A 19247-nucleotide genomic window follows, 5' to 3' on the forward strand; every position below is an offset into this window, starting at 1 on the left:
GGTGGGCAGGAGGGTGGGATGGGGGGGGGGGGGGGGGGGCTAGGTGATCACACACACCCCCCCCCAATCCTGCCTGACCCCCCCCCCCTCACCGTTTTGCTGCCTGCAGAAGCAGCCCTTCTTCCGCCACATCAACTGGGAGGACCTGCTGGCCCGAAGGCTGGACCCCCCCTTCAAACCCTGCCTGGTATGACTTGGGGGTGGGGAGGAGGGTGTGTGTGTGTGTGGTTTGTTGGGTTTTTTTTTTTTTGGGAGGGGGGGGGCACCCATGGGAGCACCCACTGCCCACTCCTCCCCCCCCCCCCCCCCCCCCCGCAGCAGTCGGAGGAGGACGTCAGCCAGTTCGACACCCGCTTCACCCGCCAGACGCCGGTCGACAGCCCGGATGATGCCGCCATCAGTGAAAGTGCCAACCAGGCCTTCTTGGTAGGTGGGGGGGGGCGGGGGGGAAAAGGGATGGGACACAATGGGGTGGGGGGCACCCAGCACCCACCCACCCACCCACCACCCTGACATCCCCCCCCCCAATTCTGCCCGCAGGGCTTCACCTACGTGGCCCCCTCGGTGCTGGAGAGCATCAAGGAGGGGTTCTCCTTCCAGCCCAAGGTGCGCTCCCCCCGTCGCCTCAACAGCAGCCCCCGCACCCCCGTCAGGTACCCCCAGGGTCGGGGGGTGGGGGGGGCTGGGCTGGTGGGGGGTGGGGGGGGGGGCAGTGGGGTGGGTGCTGCGGGGCACGGCAGTGATGGTGGTGGTGGTGGTGGGGCTTTGGGATGGGGGCAGTGTGGGGAGAAGAGGGGCTGGGGCTTTGGGGTGAGCACCATGGGGTGGGGGGGGGACACGGGGTGGGGGTGGGTAGGTACAAGGGGACAGTTCTGGGGGGGGTAAGGAGGATGGGGGGGCATTTGGTGCCCTGGCACATGTTGGGGGGGGGGGGGTGTCTTGGGTACAAGGGGACAGTGCTGGGGGGGGGGGTAAGGAGGATGGGGGGGGCACTTGGTGCCCCTGGCACATGTTGGGGGGGGTCTTGCGCACAAGAGGACAGTGCTGGGGGGCTAAGGAGGATGGGGGGGGCAAATGGCAGGGTTGGGGAAGGGGGTCTGTGGGCATGGGCTGCCCGACCCCCCCCCCCGCCCCCGGCTCACGCTCCCCCCCCCCACATTTCCCCCCTTCCTACCCCCCCCCAGCCCCGTGAAGTTCTCCCCCTTCGAGGCATTCAAGCCGGGGGCAACGGGGGAGCCGATGGAGCTGGGGGGCAGCCTGCCCCCCCCGCCCGAGGGCACAGCCCCCCTGCCCATCAAGACCTCAGGGGGTGCCAAGAAGCAGAAGGGGGGGCCGGGGGCGGGTGGCCAGGTAGGGGTAGGGGTGGGGGGGCAGGGGAGGGGGGGGGGAGGGGGGGGGAGGGGCCTGGTGCCCCCCCCTTTGTGGGGCTGGGGGTTGGGGGGGGGGTGTGTGTGTGTGTGTGCTCCTGGACTGCTGCAGGCACGGCCCTCCCCCCCCCAGCCCCCCCCACCCCCCCCCCCCCCCCGTCCTCCTCGGGCACAGCTTCCTGGCCCCAGGTGGGGCTGGGTTTGGGGGGAGCAGGGGGGCACCCCGGGGTGTGGGGGCCCCCCCCCCCCCCCATCCCCAGGGTGTGCCCCCCCCCCCTTCCCGGGGGTGGGCGTGGCTGCTGGACATGTGCCAATTAAAGGACTTGATGAGGCCATAGTGGTCCTGTGCTGGGGGGGGGCGGGGGGGGGGGGGCCGGTTCTTGGGGAGGGACCCCCTGAAAGGGTGGGGTTGGGGCTCCACCCCCTCCCCCGTGCCAAGCCCCGCCCCTTTATTAAGCTCCTCCCCCTTCCCCAGGCTCCACCCCTTGCATCAAGCCCTTTGGTCTTTCCCCGTGCCACACCCTTCCCCTTAGCCCCGCCCATTTCCCCCCCCCGAGGCCACGCCCCCTCACGCTGCCAGCCATAGGTGGGCAGAGCGGCTTGGGTTTTGGCTTTTCTTTTTTTATTGGTCAAGCGCCCAGGCCCGTCCAGCCAATCAGGAGCCTGTGCTGGAGGGTGGGGGGGGGTCCCAGGTGGGCAGGGCAGGGTCCATTCATAGAGCGGGGTCCATTCATAGAGCGGGGGCCATTCATAGAGCAGGGGCCATTCATAGGGTGGGGGCCATTCACGGGGGGGGGGGGGGCTGTCACAGGGCGGTGACGTTTGGCCGTGCCTCCCCCCAGCCCGCCGTCCCCGAGAAGGCATGGAGGTCGCTGAGCAGGGCCTCGGCACTGCCCCCCGCCGCCTCCCCCCCGTCCAATGGGGGGCTCTCCCCACCCTGGGGGGCCACCTCGGCCTCTTTCTCTTCCTCTTCTTCCTCCCCTTCCTCCTCCTCCTCCTCCTCCTCCTCCTTCTCCTCCGGCCGGTGCTCCTGGCTCCACGGCATCAGCTCTTCCTCCTCATCCGGGGGGGCTGCCGTCACCTCCCCGTCCCCTTGGTAGGGCTGTGTCTCAGTGTCACCCTGTCCCCACAGCCGCTGCCAGCGTCCCCGCAGCAGCTCCAGCGCCCGCCTGCCCATGGGCCGGGGGTGGTAGCGCCCGGCTGAGACCCGGCAGAGATGGTGCCATGCCAGGGCCAGCCCACCACCAGGCAGAGCAGCAGCCCCAGCAGGGCCCCCACCGCCCGGTCGCTGTGGCTCCCCACCGGTTCCCCCGCCGCCACCGACCCGGCCGACACCAGTAGCACCAGTACCGGCGGGTACCACCGAGCTCCAGCCTGTGGGCGAGGGCAGCGGGGTCACCGCCATGTGCCTGGCACCCGTCCATGGCGTTTCCCGTACCTGGGGTGGCAACCCCATCCCGGAAAACGGGTAGGGCCGGGGCGAAGGGCAGCGGGGATGGGGATGGGGCCATTCCCACCCCACCTCGCACCGGTGACAGTGACGGGAAGCTGTGGGTGGCGGGTGCCGCAGCACCTGCGGGTGCTGGGGAAGAAGAGCTGGGTCCTGCACCCCCCCCCGCCCCCAACCCTGCATGGGTGCCAGGCTGCCCCACATGGCTGCACAGCCCCACAGCATTCCACCCCCCCAACATGGTTTTCCTCCCCCCACCCAGCACTTCCAACCTCCACCTTGAGCCCCCAGCCCCACCATGCTGCCCGCACCCCCCCAACATGCCCCCCCCTCATCTCCCCAGCCTCCCCGTGCAGCTCTTAACACTCCTCACCCCCCCAAAAACCTCCCCCTCAACACCCCCCCACCCCAAAACCTGCCCCCCAGCACCGCCAGGCCCCTCTGTCCACCCCGTCCCCCCCCAGCCCCACTGTGGGAGGAGGATCTGCCCCATGGACCCACCATTGCTGCCCCCCAACCCCCCCAGCCCCTGGGGCAGCACCAGTGGAAGGTGGGGGAAGGGCAGCGGGAGCCGAATTTGCCCCCCCCCCCCCCCCCCCAAGATTTAGCAGGGGAAAATGAAGTTGCAGAAGGGCCTGCCCACCTCCCACCACGTCACTCCCATTTCGGGGGATGCCCCCCTACCCGCCCCCCCCCCCCAGGTCCCAGTCCCCGCATTTCCCATCCCGCCCCACTTTTAGGGGTGCTCACCATCAGCGGGTGCTGCCGGAGCAGGTCCCGGTGCTGCGGGTGCCAGCCGTGCTGCTGGTGGGGGGGGGGAGGGCCCCCCTGGCGCTTCCTGCCCCCCCACACAGCGGATGTGTCGATGCAGGGGGAGGCGAGGTGCTGGCTGCGTGTGTTGTCCCCCCCCCCCCCGCCTACCCGAAATGCACCCAGGGCCCTGGAAACCCGGGGTGGCTGCCAGCAGCGGGGACACGCTACGATCCCTCCTGGCTGTCCCCTGCTCCCTATTCTGGGGTCACCGGAGCCCCACCACCATCCTGGCACCACCAACCCCATGGGACCACGATATTCTCTACCCCCCTGGGGACACCAAAGGAGCACCCCCCACACACAGGATGATGTGACACACGTGTACAGGGGTCCCCAGGGCACAGCGTTGCTTGGGGAGGTGGGGGGCAAGCGGTTCCTATGGGGTGCAAGCCACCCCCGCTGCATCGCCCCGTTTCCTGCCGAGGCGGGTGAGCTCTCACCCGTGACCGCTGCGCCTTCCTGTCCCCCCCCCTCTTCGCCCCCACTACAGACTTCAGAGCTCCCTGGCCCCACAAAGAGCCCCCCCTCCAAACCCCACAGCAACCGCCCCCCTACCCCCCAGCCCCATCCAGCACTTTTCTTATAAAGTCCTTTATTTGGAGTGAAAATATAGTTTTTGACCCTGCACTGTAAGGAGGAGGAGGGACGGGGGAGGGAACAATAAAGAAGGGAGGGAGAAGCCGCCCCCAAAATATAGGGGGGACAATATTCCACAGTTCGGGGGAAGGGGAGCAGATTGTGCCCTGCCCCACAGGAGAGGGGGGGGACACGGGGACAGGGGGTGCAGGGGGTAGTGTTTGATCCCAGGAGCATCCCCCAGCCTGAGGACATGGGGGGGAAGGAATGGTCCATGATTTTTTTTTTTGGGGGGGGGGGAAAGGGGGGGCAGCACCCAGTAAGGCAATGGGGAGAAGGGGGGAGCTGCCAGAGGGGTGGCCAGCCCTCCCACGGGAGAAGGACACAGCGGGGCGGGGGGGGGACACATGGGGACAGACCCCAGGGTAGGGGGGAGGGCTCGGGGGCCCCTGGGGCGCAGGCATGGTCCCTGGCAGGCGGGGAGAGGGGTGTCCCCGGGGGCGGGGGGGGGGGGGGGTTTGGTCCCTGAGGGGGGGTGGGGTGGTGGTCCCTAGACGTGGCCGTTCTCGAGGCGGCTGAGCTGCTCCTCCAGGCGGGCGATGCGGTGGCCCTGCTCCGCCACCAGCGCCCGCAGGGCCGCCACCTCCTGCAGCACCTCCTCCAGCCGCCCGCCCCCCTGCGAGCACCCCCCAACACTGCCGTCAGCCACGCCCACCAGGGCCACGCCCACAGAAGCCACACCCACACACCTATCTGGGGGGTGGGGTGGGGTGGGGTTGGGGTGGGGGGAGTGAATGACCATCACCCCCAGCCCGGCCCCACCTATGCAGAACCCCCCCCCGACTTCCCTGGCCCCACCCAGGACATGCCCCTGTCAAATCACAGACCCCGCCCACCGAGAGCTAGCCCCGCCCACCTTGGCCCCACCCACTTCCCCAGTATGGCCCCACCCCCTCAAGAGCCCCACCCACAGAGAACCTACCCACCCCACAGACCCCACCCATTCCATAGCCCCACCCACAGACCCCACCCACCCCATAGCCCCACCCACAGAAACCCCACCCACTCCCCAGCCCCGCCCACAGACCCCACCCATTCCATAGCCCCACCCACAGACCCCACCCACTCCCCAGCCCCGCCCACAGAAACCCCACCCACTCCCCAGCCCCGCCCACAGAAACCCCACCCACTCCCCAGCCCCACCCACAGACCCCACCCACTCCCCAGCCCCGCCCACAGACCCCACCCATTCCATAGCCCCACCCACAGACCCCACCCACCCCATAGCCCCACCCACAGAAACCCCACCCACTCCCCAGCCCCGCCCACAGAAACCCCACCCACTCCCCAGCCCCGCCCACAGACCCCACCCACCTCCCCAGCCCCGCCCACAGACCCCACCCACCCCATAGCCCCACCCACAGAAACCCCACCCACTCCTCAGCCCCACCCACAGAAACCCCACCCACTCCATAGCCCCACCCACAGAAACCCCACCCACCCCATAGCCCCACCCAAAGACCCCACCCATTCCATAGCCCCGCCCACAGACCCCACCTGGAGACCTCACCCACCCCATAGCCCCACCCACAGACCCCACCCACTCCCCAGCCCCGCCCACAGACCCCACCCATTCCATAGCCCCGCCCACAGACCCCACCTGGAGACCTCACCCACCCCATAGCCCCACCCACAGACCCCACCCACCCCATAGCCCCACCCACATAGCCCCCACCCACTCCACAGCCCCACCCACAGAGACCCCACCCACCCCTAGAGACACCCCCCCTACACCTACCGTGGGCGCAGCGGGGAGGGTGCCCAGTGCCGGGGGGGCGCTGAGGCGGGCGGGGGCGGGTGCGGCGGGGGGGCGTGGAGGGTGGGGTGGTGGGTCCGGCGGCGGCGGCGGCGGCGGCGGTGGCGGCGGCGGGGGGGCGGCTCTCGTGGAGGAGGGGGCGGCGGCTCACCTTGAGATCCCGCTGCTTGCTGGGGACGTAGGCCTGGCGCAGGGGACACCAGCACCGGCCCCGCCGTGCGCCCCGCCACCCACTCCTCCGCCTCCATGGCCGCCTCGGGACCCGCCGTGTCGGGGTACAGGTCATCCTGGAAAAGGTCCGACTGCGCCCCCACATCCCCACCCCCCCCCAGCCCCGGCAATGTCAGAGGGGACACTCCTGGGGACACCCAGGCACCGTGTCCTGCCTTGGGACCCCCACCCAGGTACCATCTCCTGCTCAGGGACCCCACACGGAACCCATTGGGACCCCCCCCAACCCAGGCACAATGACCTGCCCTGGGACCCCCACATGGACCCCCCCCCACCCAGCCCCCATGTCCCTCCCAGGGACCCCACACACAGACCCCATGGGGAACCCCCCCGCCCAGGCACCATGTCCTGCCCAGGGACCCCCACATGGACCCCCCATGGGACACCCCCACCCAGGCACCATGTCCTGCCCAGGGACCCCCCATCCGGGCACCATGGGGACCCCCCCCCCACCCAGCCCCCATGTCCTGCCCTGGGACCCCACACAGCTCCCACTGGGACCCCCACCCAGCCTGATTGGGGACCCCCCCAACCCAGGCACAATGACCTGCTCTGGGACCCCCACATGGAGCCCCCATGGGACACCCCCACCCAGGCACCATCTCCTGCCCAGGGAACCCCCACCCGGGCACCATCTCCTGCCCTGGGACCCCACACAGAACCCATGGGGACCCCCACCCAGGCACCATCTCCTGCCCAGGGACCCCCACGCAGCCCCCATGGGTCCCCCACCCAGCCTGATTGAGGACCCCCCCCCCACCCAGCCGCTGTGTCCTACCCAGGGACCCCACAAAGCCACTACAGGGACCCCCAACCCAGCCACCATGTCCTGTCCAGGGATCTCCCCAATGTCCTCCATGGGGACCCCACCACTGTGTTCTGCCCCAGGACCCCACCCAGCCCCCCCAGGGACCCCCACCCAGCCAGGGACCCCACACAGATGCCATAGGGACCCCCACCCAGGCACCATGTCCTGCCCAGGGACCCCAAATAGCCCCCATGGGGACCCCCACCCAGCCTGATTGAGGACCTCCCACCCAGCCACCTCCCCCTGCCCAGGTCCCCCCACCCTCCTGCCATGCCCAGACGGGGGGGGGGTGTCCCCATCCCTGCCACCCCCCTGGGTCCCCACTGACCTTCCTTGGCACCGTCATGATGATGGGCTCACACTTGCGCTCGTGTAGCTTGTAGAACCTGGTGGCGGGGGGGGGAGAAGAAAAAGGGGGGGGTCATAGGGATGTGGGGGGGGGGGGTGTCAATGGGGGGGGGATCCCCACCTTGTCCCCACCGTGTCCCCGTGCCCACCTGGCGATCTCGCACTTGCTGACGTCCAGCCCCCGCTTGGGCATCCAGCCCATGCCCCGCTGGGGCTCTTTACTGGTGAAGGTGTTGAGGAAGTGGATGTAGGGTGGTTCCTCTGTGATCTCAAAGTACCGGATGCTCGAGTCACCCTGGGGACAGGCCGTTAGAGGGGTCCCCGGGTGACAGGTGACCCGCGGGTGAGGTTGGGGTGGGGGGGGTGGCCCGTACCTTGCCGCAGACGTAAACCACGTTGGTGTCGGGGTCGTAGAAGGGCAGCAGAGCCCCGTTGCTGGAGTCCAGCTCCTGCAGCCCCATGGGTTCCTCCAGGTTCTCCTGTGGGGTGGGCGTGTCAGCCCCGGCGAGCACCCCGACACGGTCCCATGGGACCCCCCCGGGGTGTCCCTCACCGTGTCCCACAGTGCCAGCTGCCGCTCGCTCATGCGGCTGAAGCCGGTGGTGAAGATCTTGCCGTCGGCCAAGAAGATGGCCCGCATGGGCCGAGCCCCCTCGTGTGCCCGCTCCTTCTCCTGCCGAAGGGACAAAGCGTGCGTGTGGGGGGGGGGGGATGTCACAGCACCGTCACAGCACCCCGAGGAGGGGCAGGGGACACCCAAGGGACACGGGACAGCGTGGACCACGAGAACAGGGTTGGGGGAGGATTCCCCCCATGGACCAAGGGCAGGGTGGCACCTTGGGGAGATAGGCAGGGTGCCAAGTCTCCCCCCGGGGAGGGGGGTCGGGACACACTCACGGCCACCACGGTGCCACGGCGGGGGTCGATGACGCGGACGCTCTTGTCCTTGCAGGCGGTGCAGAAGCGGGAACCGTCGCGGCTCCAGCTGACGCTGTAGATGAGGTCGGGGTGTAGCCCCTCCAGGCGGTACAGTTCCTCCGCCGTCCCCACGTTCCAGATCAGCACCACGTTGTCGCAACCTGGGACGCCCACCGGGATCGTCACCTCCGTCACCTCCCCGCCACCCAAACACACACACACACACACACACACACACGTACGTCCCCAAGCCCGTTTACCTGCGCTGAGGAGGACGTTGCGGGCGGTGGGGTGCCAGGAGATGATGCCCACCCGTTTGGAGTGTCCCTCCAGCACCACCACCGGTTCCGTCAGCGGCTGGCTCAGCCCGTTCTCGGGAATCTGCCACACCTGAGGGGACCAGAGAAAAGGGACAGTGGCCAAAGGGAAGGGACGGCGGGGCAAAGGAGGGGCTTCCCCCCCCACACACACACACACACCCCCCCCTCTCCGGCCACCCCCCCCCCCCCACTTCCCTCACCATGACGGTGCAGTCCTCCGAGCCGCTGGCGATGACGTGGTCGTTGTGGGGACACCAGTCGATGTCCAGGACGGGCCCCGTGTGCCCGCAAACCGTGGGGTACGACTTGTCGATGCGCCCGGTCTGGGGACAAAGTGACAAAGTTAACAAAAATAAAAGGATGGGGGGGGGGTGGTGGTGGGGGGGGTGGTCGGTCACCCAACAGGACGGAACCCCCCCCCCCCCCACCACCCCCTTTGGTGTCACCTTGTGCAAGGGGAGGACGAGGAAGGCGCCGCCGCCGCTGGCCTCCACGATGATGGCGAGGAAGGCAGGGTTGACGGCGCAGAAGGTGCTGTCCCAGGTGACGCGGGACACGCGGATGTCATCGTAACACTGCTCCGTCTTCACCGGCTGCCCGAAAACGTGCCGGAACTTGCTCTGGCGTACCACCTTCCGAAACGACATGGCTGGGGGGGGGGGGGGGGGTACCCCCAAGCCCGGGGTCAGCCGCCGCCGCCGGTGGGGACACCCCAAAATGTAGGGCAGAGCCAGGAGGAGGGGACAGGGGAGGTATCGTCCCCGTCCCGTGTCCCCCCGCCCTGGGTAAAGGGCGGCTCGGCCCCTCCCGGGAGCGGGAAGCCCGGGCTGCCCTCTGTGCCCTCCGGGCAAACAAACCCCTCCCAGGCTTGGCCCTGTCCCACGGCGGGGGGCTCGGGGACAGGGACAGGGAGCGTCCCACCCGCAGTGGGGACAGGGCTGACCCCTCCGGAGATGGGGATGGGGACAAGGGTGGTCCCCTGGGTAGGGGGACGGGGGTAGAAAGGCGGAGGGGTGAGGGGGTGGGGGGCAGGTATGGCTCTGTCGGGTCAGGGGACAAGGACAGGGATGGGGACAGAGACGGGGACAAAAATGGGGACAGGGGTGGTCTTACCCCGCTGGGTAAGGGGACACGCATGGGGACAGGGGTGGTCACGCTGGGTAAGGGGGCAGGGATGGGGACAAGGAGAGGGATGGGGACGAGGAGAGGAAGAAGGGTGGCCCTGCTGGGTGAGGGGACAAGGATGGGGATGGGGTAGCCATGCTGGGTAAGGGGACAGGGATGGGGACAAAAATGGGGACAGGGACAAGGGTGGCCCTACTGGGTAAGGCGACAGGGATGGGGACAAGGAGAGGGACAAGGGTGGCCCTGCTGGGTGAGGGGACAAGGATGGGGATGGGGTGGCCATGCTGGGTAAGGGGACAAAAATGGGGACAGGGACAAGGGTGGCCCTACTGGGTAAGGGGACAGGGATGGGGACAAGGAGAGGGACAAGGGTGGCCCTGCTGGGTGAGGGGACAGGGATGGGGACAAAAATGGGGACAGGGATAGGGACAGGGGTGGCCGTGCTGGGTAAGGGGACAGGGATGGGGACAGGGGAGGGGACAGGGATGACCCCCGGGAAAGAGGATAAGAGGATGGGGGGGGACCTCGGGGGACAGGGACGGAGACAGGGATGGGGAGAGGGATGCCCCCCCCGCCCCCAGGAAGGAGGACGGGAGGCGGGGGGGGGGGGGGGGGTTTGGGGGGGGAGGGAACCTCGGGGGACAGAGACGGGGACGGGGTCAGGGACGGTCCCTCCGGGTTCGGGTCGGTCCCCCCACGCCGGGCCCCGGTGCTGTCCCATCCCCGCGGCCCCGGGTGGCGGCGGGTCCCGCGGTGGGGGGGGGGGGGGCAAGGGGGGTGGCGGTGGAGTGTGTGGGGGGGGGGGTGTGGGGGTGAGGGGGGGGGGGGGGGGTGGCGGTGCCGTCCCCGCACTCACCGGGACCGGGGCCGGTGGGAGCGGGCGGCGGCGGCGCGCGGGGCCGGTGGCGGAGGCGGGAGGGGGCGGGGGCAGGAAGTGACCGGGGCCGCCCCGCCCCGCCCCGCCCCGCGCATGCGCCCGGGGAAGGGGGGGGGGGGGGGACACGGGGGGAAGCCGGTACCGGGTGGGGGGAGCGGAACCGGGACGGGGACATTGGGGGCAGGGGTGGGACAAGCCTGGGGGGGGGGGGGGGGGGGGGTACCGGGGCTCTGCCAACGTGGGAGCTGCGGGAGCCCCCCACGGTACCGGGGGGCACCCCGTGGGCACGGTCACCCCATGGGGCAGGGTCACCCCGTGGGGCAGGGTCCCCATGGGCAAGGTCACATATGGGGCAGCGTCCCCGTGGGCACTGTCACCCCATGGGGCAGGGTCACCCCGTGGGGCAGGGTCCCCGTGGGCACGGTCACCCCATGGGGCAGGGTCACCCCGTGGGGCAGGGTCACCCCGTGAGGAGGGTCACCTCGTGGGCAGGGTCCCCGTGGGCAGGATCACATATGGGGCAGGGTCCCCATGGGCACGGTCACCCCGTGGGGCAGGGTCACCCCGTGGGGGAGGGTCCCCATGGGTAGGGTCACCCCATGGGGCAGGGTTCCCATGGGCACAGCCACCCCGTGGGGCACAGTCCCCGCGTGGGGCATGGTCATTCCATGGGGCAGGGTCCCCATGGGCATCGTCACCCTGTGGGGCAGGGTCACCCCGTGGGGCAGGGTCACCCCATGGGGAGGGTCCCCATGGGGCATGGTCACCCCCTAAGGCACGGTCACCCCGTGGGGCAGGGTTCCCATGGGCACAGCCACTCCGTGGGGCACAGTCCCCACGTGGGGCATGGTCACTCCGTGGGGCAGGGTCCCCATGGGGCAGGGTCACCCCATGGGGCAGAGCCAGCACCCCTCACGGTGGCCGGGCATAGGTCCACCGTGGGTACCCACTTCACCCAGCCAGTGCCACACTGTGCCCCACGTCCCCACGGGTGGCTGTGCCCCACTCGGGACCCATCTGTGTGAGTGGGCACGGGACATGGTGGGGGGGGGGGGGCTCCCCAGCCAGGGGCACAGTGGGGACATAAGGGACACAGGGGACACCTGGCCTTGTGCCACCCCATGGCTGTGCCAGCTGGGGTTGCTCATGGAGTTGCCGGTGGGGACACCATGGGTGCTTCGGCTGGTGGGTGGGTGACAGCAGTGGGTGGCACAGGGGTGATGGCAGTGGGTGGCACAGGGGTGACAGGGGAGGGTGGCATGTGGGCAAAGGTGGTGAATGGCACAGAAGTGATGGCAGTGGGTGGCACAGGGGTGACAGGAGAGGGTGGCACAGGGGTGATGGTGGCAGGTGGCACAAGGGTGACAAGGGAGGGTGGCATGTGGGCAAGGGTGGTGAGTGGCACAGGGGTGATGGCAGTGGGTGGCATGGGGGGACAGGAGAGGGTGGCACAGGGGTGACAGGGGAGGGTGGCATGTGGGCAAGGGTGGTGAGTGGCACAGGGGTGATGGCAGTGGGTGGCACAGGGGTGACAGGAGAGGGTGGCGCAGGGGTGATGGTGGCAGGTGGCACAAGGGTGACAAGGGAGGGTGGCATGTGGGCAAGGGTGGTGAGTGGCACAGAGGTGATGGCAGTGGGTGGCACAGAGCTGACAGTGGTGGGTGGCCCAGGGGTGCCGGTGGCCGGTGGCACGTGGGCGAGGGTGGTGGGTGCCAGGCAGGCCAGGACGGCCGGTGGCAGGCGGGCGAGGTGGTGGCAGGCGCAGGTGCCCAGCAGCAGGTAGAGCCAGGGGTTGAGGCAACTGCCCAGGTTGAGGGCCAGCCCCAGCAGGTAGAGGAGGTGGCTCGGTGGCTTGGGGACAACCAGCTGCAGGACCTGGGTGACCTGGAAGGGCAGATGCAGCAGCACCTAGGCGCTCAGCGTGGCCACCAAGATGTGCTGGAGACGGGCCGGCGGGCGGCCACCTTGGCCACGCCGGCACCGGGCCAGCACCAGGGCGGCTCCGTGGCACGTCACCACCACGCTGAAGGGCAGTAGCCCTTCCATTGCCACCTCCGGCCACCGCATGGGGACCTCCCAGCTCCCCTTCTGGCTGTGGCACACCACCACACCGGGCATCACCTCTTCGGCTACCGACAACGCCATGTCGGGCAAGCTGCAACGCCCCGCCACTAGCCAGGAGCCCACACACAAAACCGCCGGTAAACGGGTCGGCTGGTGGCACCGGTACCAGAGCCGGGTGGCCACCAACAGGCACCGGTCCAGGCTGATGGTGGCCAACAAGAAGAGCCCGCTGTAGTAGCCCAAACCGTAGAGGAACTTGTGGAGGCGGCAGAGGTGGGTGCCCAGCAGCCACTGGTGGCCGTGGGGCCACCGACCAGATTTGCAGGAGGGAGTTGGCCAGGAAGAGAAGTCGGAGGTGGCCAGGCTGAAGATGAAGGTGGCCAGTCCCCGGCATCACAGGCGCCAGCCCGTTAGCCAGAGGGTGAAGGCGTTGGCCGGCAACCCCAGTGCCGCGCAGGCCACCAGCAGCTGGCCGTCCCGCATCAGGGTGGGGGGCAGTGGGGACAGCGTGGGGGGCAGCGTGGCGTTCAATGGCTCCATCACCCGGGCTGTGGTCCTGCAGGTGGCACGGGTGGCTCAGGGCTGCAGGAAGGGGGTGTCACCCCCTCCCATGTCACCTCTTCCTGGGTCACCCCCTCCCGTGTCACCCCCTCCCATGTCACCCCCTCCGGTGTTGCCCCCTCCTGTGTCATCTCCTCCCATATCACCCCATCCTGTGTCACCTCCTCTGGTGACACCCCCTCCCGTATCATCACCTCCGGTGTCCCCCTCTCCCGTGTGTTACCCCATCCAGTGTCACCCCCTCCCATGTCACCCCCTTCCATATGTCATGTGGTCCTGCAGGTGGCACGGGTGGCTCAGGGCTGCAGGAAGGGGGTGTCACCCCCTCCCATGTCACCTCTTCCTGGGTCACCCCCTCCCATGTCACCCCCTCCGGTGTTGCCCCCTCCTGTGTCATCTCCTCCCATATCACCCCATCCCGTGTCACCCCCTCTGGTGACACCCCCTCCCGTATCATCACCTCCGGTGTCCCCCTCTCCCACTTGTCACCCCGTCCAGTGTCACCCCCTCCCATGTCACCCCCTCTGGTGTCACCGCCTCTGGTGTTGCCCTCTCCTGTGTCACCCCCTCCCATACGTCACCCCCTTCCATATGTCACCCCCTCCCATGTCACCCCCTCCCATGTCACCCTGCCCTGCAGCACCACACCGTTGCCCACCCAGTGCCCCCCCCCCCCGTCCCAAACCCACCGCAGCCTGGCTTTCCCCTGCCCTCATTTTGGGGTACCCCCCTCAATGCCCCACTATGGCACCCCCACCGGCTGTGCCACCTCGTGCCCGCTGAGGCCATCGCACCCCCCACAAGCCCAGGGAGACCCCACCAGCCCCTGCCTGGGGGGGGTGGGGGGTGTCCATGGCAGTAAATAGTGTAGGACCTACCTTAATGGTGGGGAGCACCCGGCTGTGGGGTGCCCTATATGTGGGAGCAGGTGGGAGGGGCTGCACTTTGGAAGCTCCTCCCACTACCCCCCCCCCCCCCCATCTCACCCTGACAGTGACCCCCCCAAATCTCAGGGGGCAGAGGGGACAGCCAGGGGGACAGGACCCCCTGACACCTGTGGCCACCCAGTGCTGGCCCCATGGGGTGTGGAGTTGGGGGTCCCTGGGCAGTGGGGAGCCCCCCAGGTGGGGGTGGGGGGACACATGTGCCGTGACTGTCCCAGTGGGGGCCAGTGTGGCAATGTCCCTGTGGTGGCATCTCCCTGTCACGTGCTGGTTTCCTGCTGCCACCCGCCCTGCAGATGCTGAGCTGGGCTGATGGTATCGCGGTGACACGGGGGGGCCCAGGCCACCACGGCACCCACGGCTGTCACATCCTGGTTGGGGGGATGGGTGCCTGGGCTGGGGTTACGGGTGGTGGCCACGGGATGAGAGCACTGGGGACGTGGGTTGGTGCTGGGGACATGGGTGGTGGCCATGGGGTGAGAACATTGGGGACACAGGTTGATGCTGGGGACATGGGTTGGTGCTGGGGACATGGGTGGTGGCCACAGGGTGAGAAGGCTGGAGACATGGTTTATTGCTGGGGACGTTGATGGTGGCCATGGGTTGAGAGCACTGGGGACATGAGTTGGTGCTGGGGACACGGGTGGTGGCCATGGGTTGAGAGCACTGGGGACATGAGTTGGTGCTGGGGACACGGGTGGTGGCCATGGGTTGAGAGCACTGGGGACATGAGTTGGTGCTGGGGACACGGGTGGTGGCCATGGGGTAAGAAGGTTGGGGACATGGTTTATCGCTGGGGACACGGTTTATTGCTGGGGACACTGATGGTGGCCATGAGGTGAGAGTGTTGGGGACGAGGGTCGGAATCGGAGGATGTCCCCAGGACACGCTCTGGGGACCTGGCCAGTAACTGGGAGTGCTGTGGCCATGTGGCTCCTGCCCCGATGTGAGGCCACGGGGTGGTGGCAGCGGCCGGTGACCATTTCCTGTCACTAATCACCGCTAATTGGCTTTGCCCTGCCTGGGTCCAGGGAGCCCACGGGGGGAGGAGGGGGGGGGCTGAGGGGGGGCACGTCGGGGCGTAAGAGGATTTTCCTGGTCCTTCTTAAGGCTCGGCCACCTCGGGGTCCCGCTCCCTGCCCGCCTGCCACCCGCCCCCGGCCCCATGCCACGCTCCCGGGGGGACAAGGGGACCCCTAAGGACACAGAGACCCCGGGTAAGGGGAAAGGCGGGGGGGAGGTGGGTGAGAAAACCCCCAAAACCCCCGAGGACGGTGGCCCCCCGGCCACCAAGAGCCCCGGCTCCGAGTCCCGGCACAGCGGCCACGGGCAGAAGAACAGCAAGAAGGGACTTGGGGACCCCCACGCCGCTGCCACCAAGACCTACTCCCCCTTCCTCAACACCGTCTTCGGCAAGGTGGGGACAGCCGGGAAGGACAGAGGGACGGGGCAGGGGGGGGGACACACTGGGGATGGAGGGGACATGGGGACAAGGTTGGGGATGCTCTGGGACCTGAGGGATGGAGGGAATGATGTGGCACTGGGGACGGGGACATTCCAGGACCCTGGGGAGGAAGGGGACACGGGGGGAGTGAAGATGGGGTTGGGGATGTTCTGGAACCCCAGGGATGGAAAGGACAATGGGGCATTGGGGACAGGGTTGGGGACACTCCAGGACTCTGGGGATGGAGGGGACATGGAGGCGCTGGGGACAGGGTTGGGGACACTCTGGTACCCCAGGAATGGAGGGGACAATCTGGGACCCTGGGGATGGAGGGTACATGGGACATTGGGGACAGGGTTGGGGACACTCTGAGACCCTGGGGATGGGGGGGACACGGAGGTGCTGGGGATGGAGGGGACATGGAGACGCTGGGAATGGGGTCGGGATGCTCTGGGACCCTGGAGATGGGGACATCGGGGACCGGACTGGGGACACTCCAGGACCCTGGGGATGGAGGGGACAGAGGGGCACTGAGGATGGTGTTGGGGACACCCCACGAGCCCTGGGGAGAGAGGGGACACCCAAGGGGACAGCCTGGGAAGGGGGACCCAAGCCCCCGACCTCCAGGACTATGGGTGACCCTCAGCAGCACCTGGGGGTCCCGGGTTGGGGCAGCCCCAGGGTGGGTGACAGGAGATGGGACACGGGGGCCAGGGCAGGGCAGGGCTGGGCTTTGCCTCCAATCCCTCTAATCCCTCCCGCTGGAGTTAATTTTGGCCCACGCTTAACGAAGGTGACACCGTGGTTTGCTTCGGGGCGGGGGGAGGTTAGGGCTGAGCCAGGTCTGATTCTGTCCCCACCCCACGTGCGGCCAACCCAGGAGCGAGAGCTGTCACCAGAGGAGCTGGATGGTGAGCAGGGGAGGTACAAGGGACACGATGGGGCTGGGGTGAGCTGTGGGCATGGGGGGCACGTGCCGTGGAGGGATCTGCCATGGGGTGCGGTGCCATGGGGACATGTGCCATGGAAGGATCTGCCATGGGACATGGTGCCATGGGGACACATTGTCATGGAGGGGTCAGCCATGGGGTGTGGTGCCATGGGGACACGTGCCATGGGAGGATCTGCCATGGGACATGGTGCCATGGGAACATGTGCCATGGAGGGATATGCCATGGGAGGATCTGCCATGGGACATGGTGCCATGGGGACACGTTGTCATGGAGGGGTCCGCCATGGGGTGTGGTGCCATGGGGACATGTGCCATGGAAGGATCTGCCATGGGACATGGTGCCATGGGGACATGTTGTCATGGAGGGATCTGCCATGGAGTGTGGTGCTATGGGTTGTAGTGCCTCAGGGACACATGTTATGGAGGGTTCTGCCATGGGGTGCAGTGCCATGGGGGACAGATGCCATGGAGAGATCTGCCATGGGACACGGTGCCATGGGGACACCTTGTCATGGATGGCTCTGCCATGGGGTGCAGTGCCATGGGCTGAAGTGTCACGGGTTGAAGTGCCACAGGGACACATGCCATGGAGGGCTCTGCCACAGGCCACAGAGCCATGGGGCCACGTACCATGGCACCACATCCAGGGAGGGACCTGCCCCGAGGTGACGTGGCGCCAGGGGGACGTCCTGATGGGGTGCGTGTGGCCGTGTGTGTGGGCAGAGCTGTTGGATGCCTTCAAGGAGTTCGACACGGACCAGGACGGGTACATCAGCTACAAGGACCTGGGCGCCTGCATGCGCACCCTGGGGTACATGCCCACCGAGATGGAGCTCATCGAGATCTCCCAGCACATCAAGATGAGGAGTGAGTGTGGGGCCGGCCGCCGTGGGGCTGGGGAGGGGACCGGAGGGGGAGGAGATGGGGCGTGAGGCGCTGAGGTTCTCCCTTTCCCCTGCGCAGTGGGTGGCCGCGTGGACTTCGAGGACTTCGTGCAGATGATGGGACCAAAGTTGCGGGAGGAGACGGCCCACATGGTGGGCGTGAGGGAACTCAAGATCGCCTTCCGTGAGGTATGGCCACCGCCACGGGGGACCACGGCCACGGCGGGGGGACACAGCCACGAGGGTGACTGCAGGCATGGAGGGGACAGTGACCATGGGAAGACCCCATGGTCTTCATGGGGGAATGGTCACCATTGGCATGGAGGGGACAGCGACCATGGGGTGACTATGACCATGGGGGAACGGTGACCAAGAACATGGAGGGGGACAATGATCGTAGGAAAACCATGGGGTGACCATGACCGTGGGAGGATGGTGATGATGGGGTGACTAGGGGCATGAAGGGGACAGTGACCACGGGAAGACCATGGGGAGAACATGACCACAGGGAAATGGTGACCATGAGGGTGACCACAGGCATGGAGGGGACAGTGAGCATGGGAAGACCATGACCACAGGGAAATGGTGACCACAGGCATGGAGGGGACAGTGACCATGGGAAGACCATGGGGTGACCATGACCATGGGGAAATGGTGGCCATGGGGGTGACCATGGGCATGGAGGGGACAGTGACCATGGGAAGACACGACCATGGTGAAATGGTGACCATGGGGGTGACCATGGGCATAGAGTGGATAGTGACCACGGGAAGACCATGGGGTGACCATGACCATGGAGTCAATAGTGACCATGGGAAGACCATGACCATGGTGAAATGGTGACCATGGTGTTGACCATGGGCATGGAATGGATAGTGACCATGGGGGGACGACAGACCATGGGGATGACCACAGGCATGGAGGTGATGGTGACCACGGGAAGATCATGGGGATGACCACAGGCATGGAGAGTATGATGACCGTGGGAAGACAGTGACCATGGGGATGACCAGGGGCATGGAGGGGATGGTGCCCATGGCCCTGGAGGGAGGGTGGTGGTGCCGGTGGGGAAGGTGACCCCCACCCTGCGGGCGCCGCAGTTCGACATGAACGGGGACGGGGAGATCAGCAGCGGGGAGATGCGGGAGGCCATCGCGGCGCTGCTGGGGGAGCAGCTGAAGGCCCAGGAGGTGGACGAGATCCTGCAGGACGTGGACCTCAACGGGGACGGGCGCGTGGACTTTGACGGTGAGGGCCCCCCCCCCCCCCCCGCTTCCCTGCAGCCCCCACGGACGGGGACTACGGAGGGTGGCTCAGTTGGGTCCCCTCATGCCTTCTCCTCCCTTGTCCCACAGAGTTCGTTATGATGTTGTCATCCCGGTAACGAAGCTTCAGGGCAGGAGGGGACCCCCGCCCCTCCCCTCACATCGGGGACACCCCCACACCCCCCCCCCCTCACCCCAACCCCTGCCAGGAGCTCCCTCTGCCCGGCCGACCTGCCCAACCTCTTTCTCGGCCACCATTAGGCTTCAGAGTGAACAGCCGAGCCCACAGCTGGGAGTGGGGCAGACATGAGGCACACCCCCTCCCTCCCCCCAACAGCCCCCCCCGGAGGGGTTGGGGGGGGGTGTGTGTGTGTGGTGCTGGGGGACCCAATAAACCCCCCTGATCAGATTTGGAGGTGAGTGTCTGTTGGGGGGGGGGGGACGGGGACACGGGGTGCGACCGTCCCCAAACCCCGGGAGGGGA

The 19247-nt window shown here is 68.0% G+C and overlaps 5 protein-coding genes across 5 annotated transcripts; 2 read left to right on the forward strand and 3 right to left on the reverse strand.

Moving 5' to 3' along the window:
- Positions 1–109: 109 nt before the first annotated feature.
- LOC141478034 (ribosomal protein S6 kinase beta-2-like) lies at positions 110–1705 on the forward strand (the record flags this gene model as incomplete). Its single annotated transcript, XM_074167168.1, has 5 exons — positions 110–187; positions 319–426; positions 541–653; positions 1185–1350; positions 1688–1705. Coding segments are annotated over 5 exons (483 nt in total), but the record flags the coding sequence as incomplete, so codon positions are not given.
- Positions 1706–2172: 467 nt separating this feature from the next.
- On the reverse strand, positions 2173–2823 carry PTPRCAP (protein tyrosine phosphatase receptor type C associated protein). Its single transcript, XM_074167163.1, is given in 3 exon segments — positions 2173–2606; positions 2609–2741; positions 2806–2823. Coding segments are annotated over 3 exon segments (585 nt in total).
- A 1933-nt stretch (positions 2824–4756) lies between these two features.
- On the reverse strand, positions 4757–9294 carry CORO1B (coronin 1B). The gene is given in 12 exon segments (XM_074167162.1): positions 4757–4882; positions 6005–6076; positions 6078–6215; positions 6217–6324; positions 7390–7447; positions 7559–7704; positions 7784–7888; positions 7963–8082; positions 8307–8488; positions 8588–8717; positions 8848–8970; positions 9094–9294. Coding segments are annotated over 12 exon segments (1509 nt in total).
- A 2499-nt stretch (positions 9295–11793) lies between these two features.
- GPR152 (G protein-coupled receptor 152) lies at positions 11794–13253 on the reverse strand. Its single transcript, XM_074167167.1, is given in 4 exon segments — positions 11794–12007; positions 12271–13016; positions 13018–13058; positions 13061–13253. Coding segments are annotated over 4 exon segments (1194 nt in total).
- Positions 13254–15383: 2130 nt separating this feature from the next.
- Positions 15384–18882, forward strand: CABP4 (calcium binding protein 4). The gene is made up of 6 exons (XM_074167166.1): positions 15384–15635; positions 16543–16573; positions 17338–17481; positions 17578–17687; positions 18599–18746; positions 18854–18882. The coding sequence occupies exons 1-6, from the start codon at positions 15384–15386 to the stop codon at positions 18880–18882; spliced, it is 714 nt and encodes a 237-aa protein (XP_074023267.1).
- The last annotated feature ends 365 nt before the right edge of the window (positions 18883–19247 follow it).

This window comes from Numenius arquata, unplaced genomic scaffold (assembly GCF_964106895.1).
Source record: "Numenius arquata unplaced genomic scaffold, bNumArq3.hap1.1 HAP1_SCAFFOLD_1190, whole genome shotgun sequence".
Classification (NCBI taxonomy): domain Eukaryota; kingdom Metazoa; phylum Chordata; class Aves; order Charadriiformes; family Scolopacidae; genus Numenius; species Numenius arquata.

What these genes read in the sequence shown, in the direction of transcription:
- CABP4 (XM_074167166.1), top strand. Translation starts at nt 15,384, where the DNA reads ATGCCACGCTCCCGGGGGGACAAGGGGACCCCTAAGGACACAGAGACC. An exon ending in GTCACCAGAGGAGCTGGATG is followed by an intron (nt 16,574 to 17,337) that starts GTGAGCAGGGGA and finishes GTGTGTGGGCAG; the next exon opens with AGCTGTTGGATGCCTTCAAG. An exon ending in TCAAGATCGCCTTCCGTGAG is followed by an intron (nt 17,688 to 18,598) that starts GTATGGCCACCG and finishes CGGGCGCCGCAG; the next exon opens with TTCGACATGAACGGGGACGG.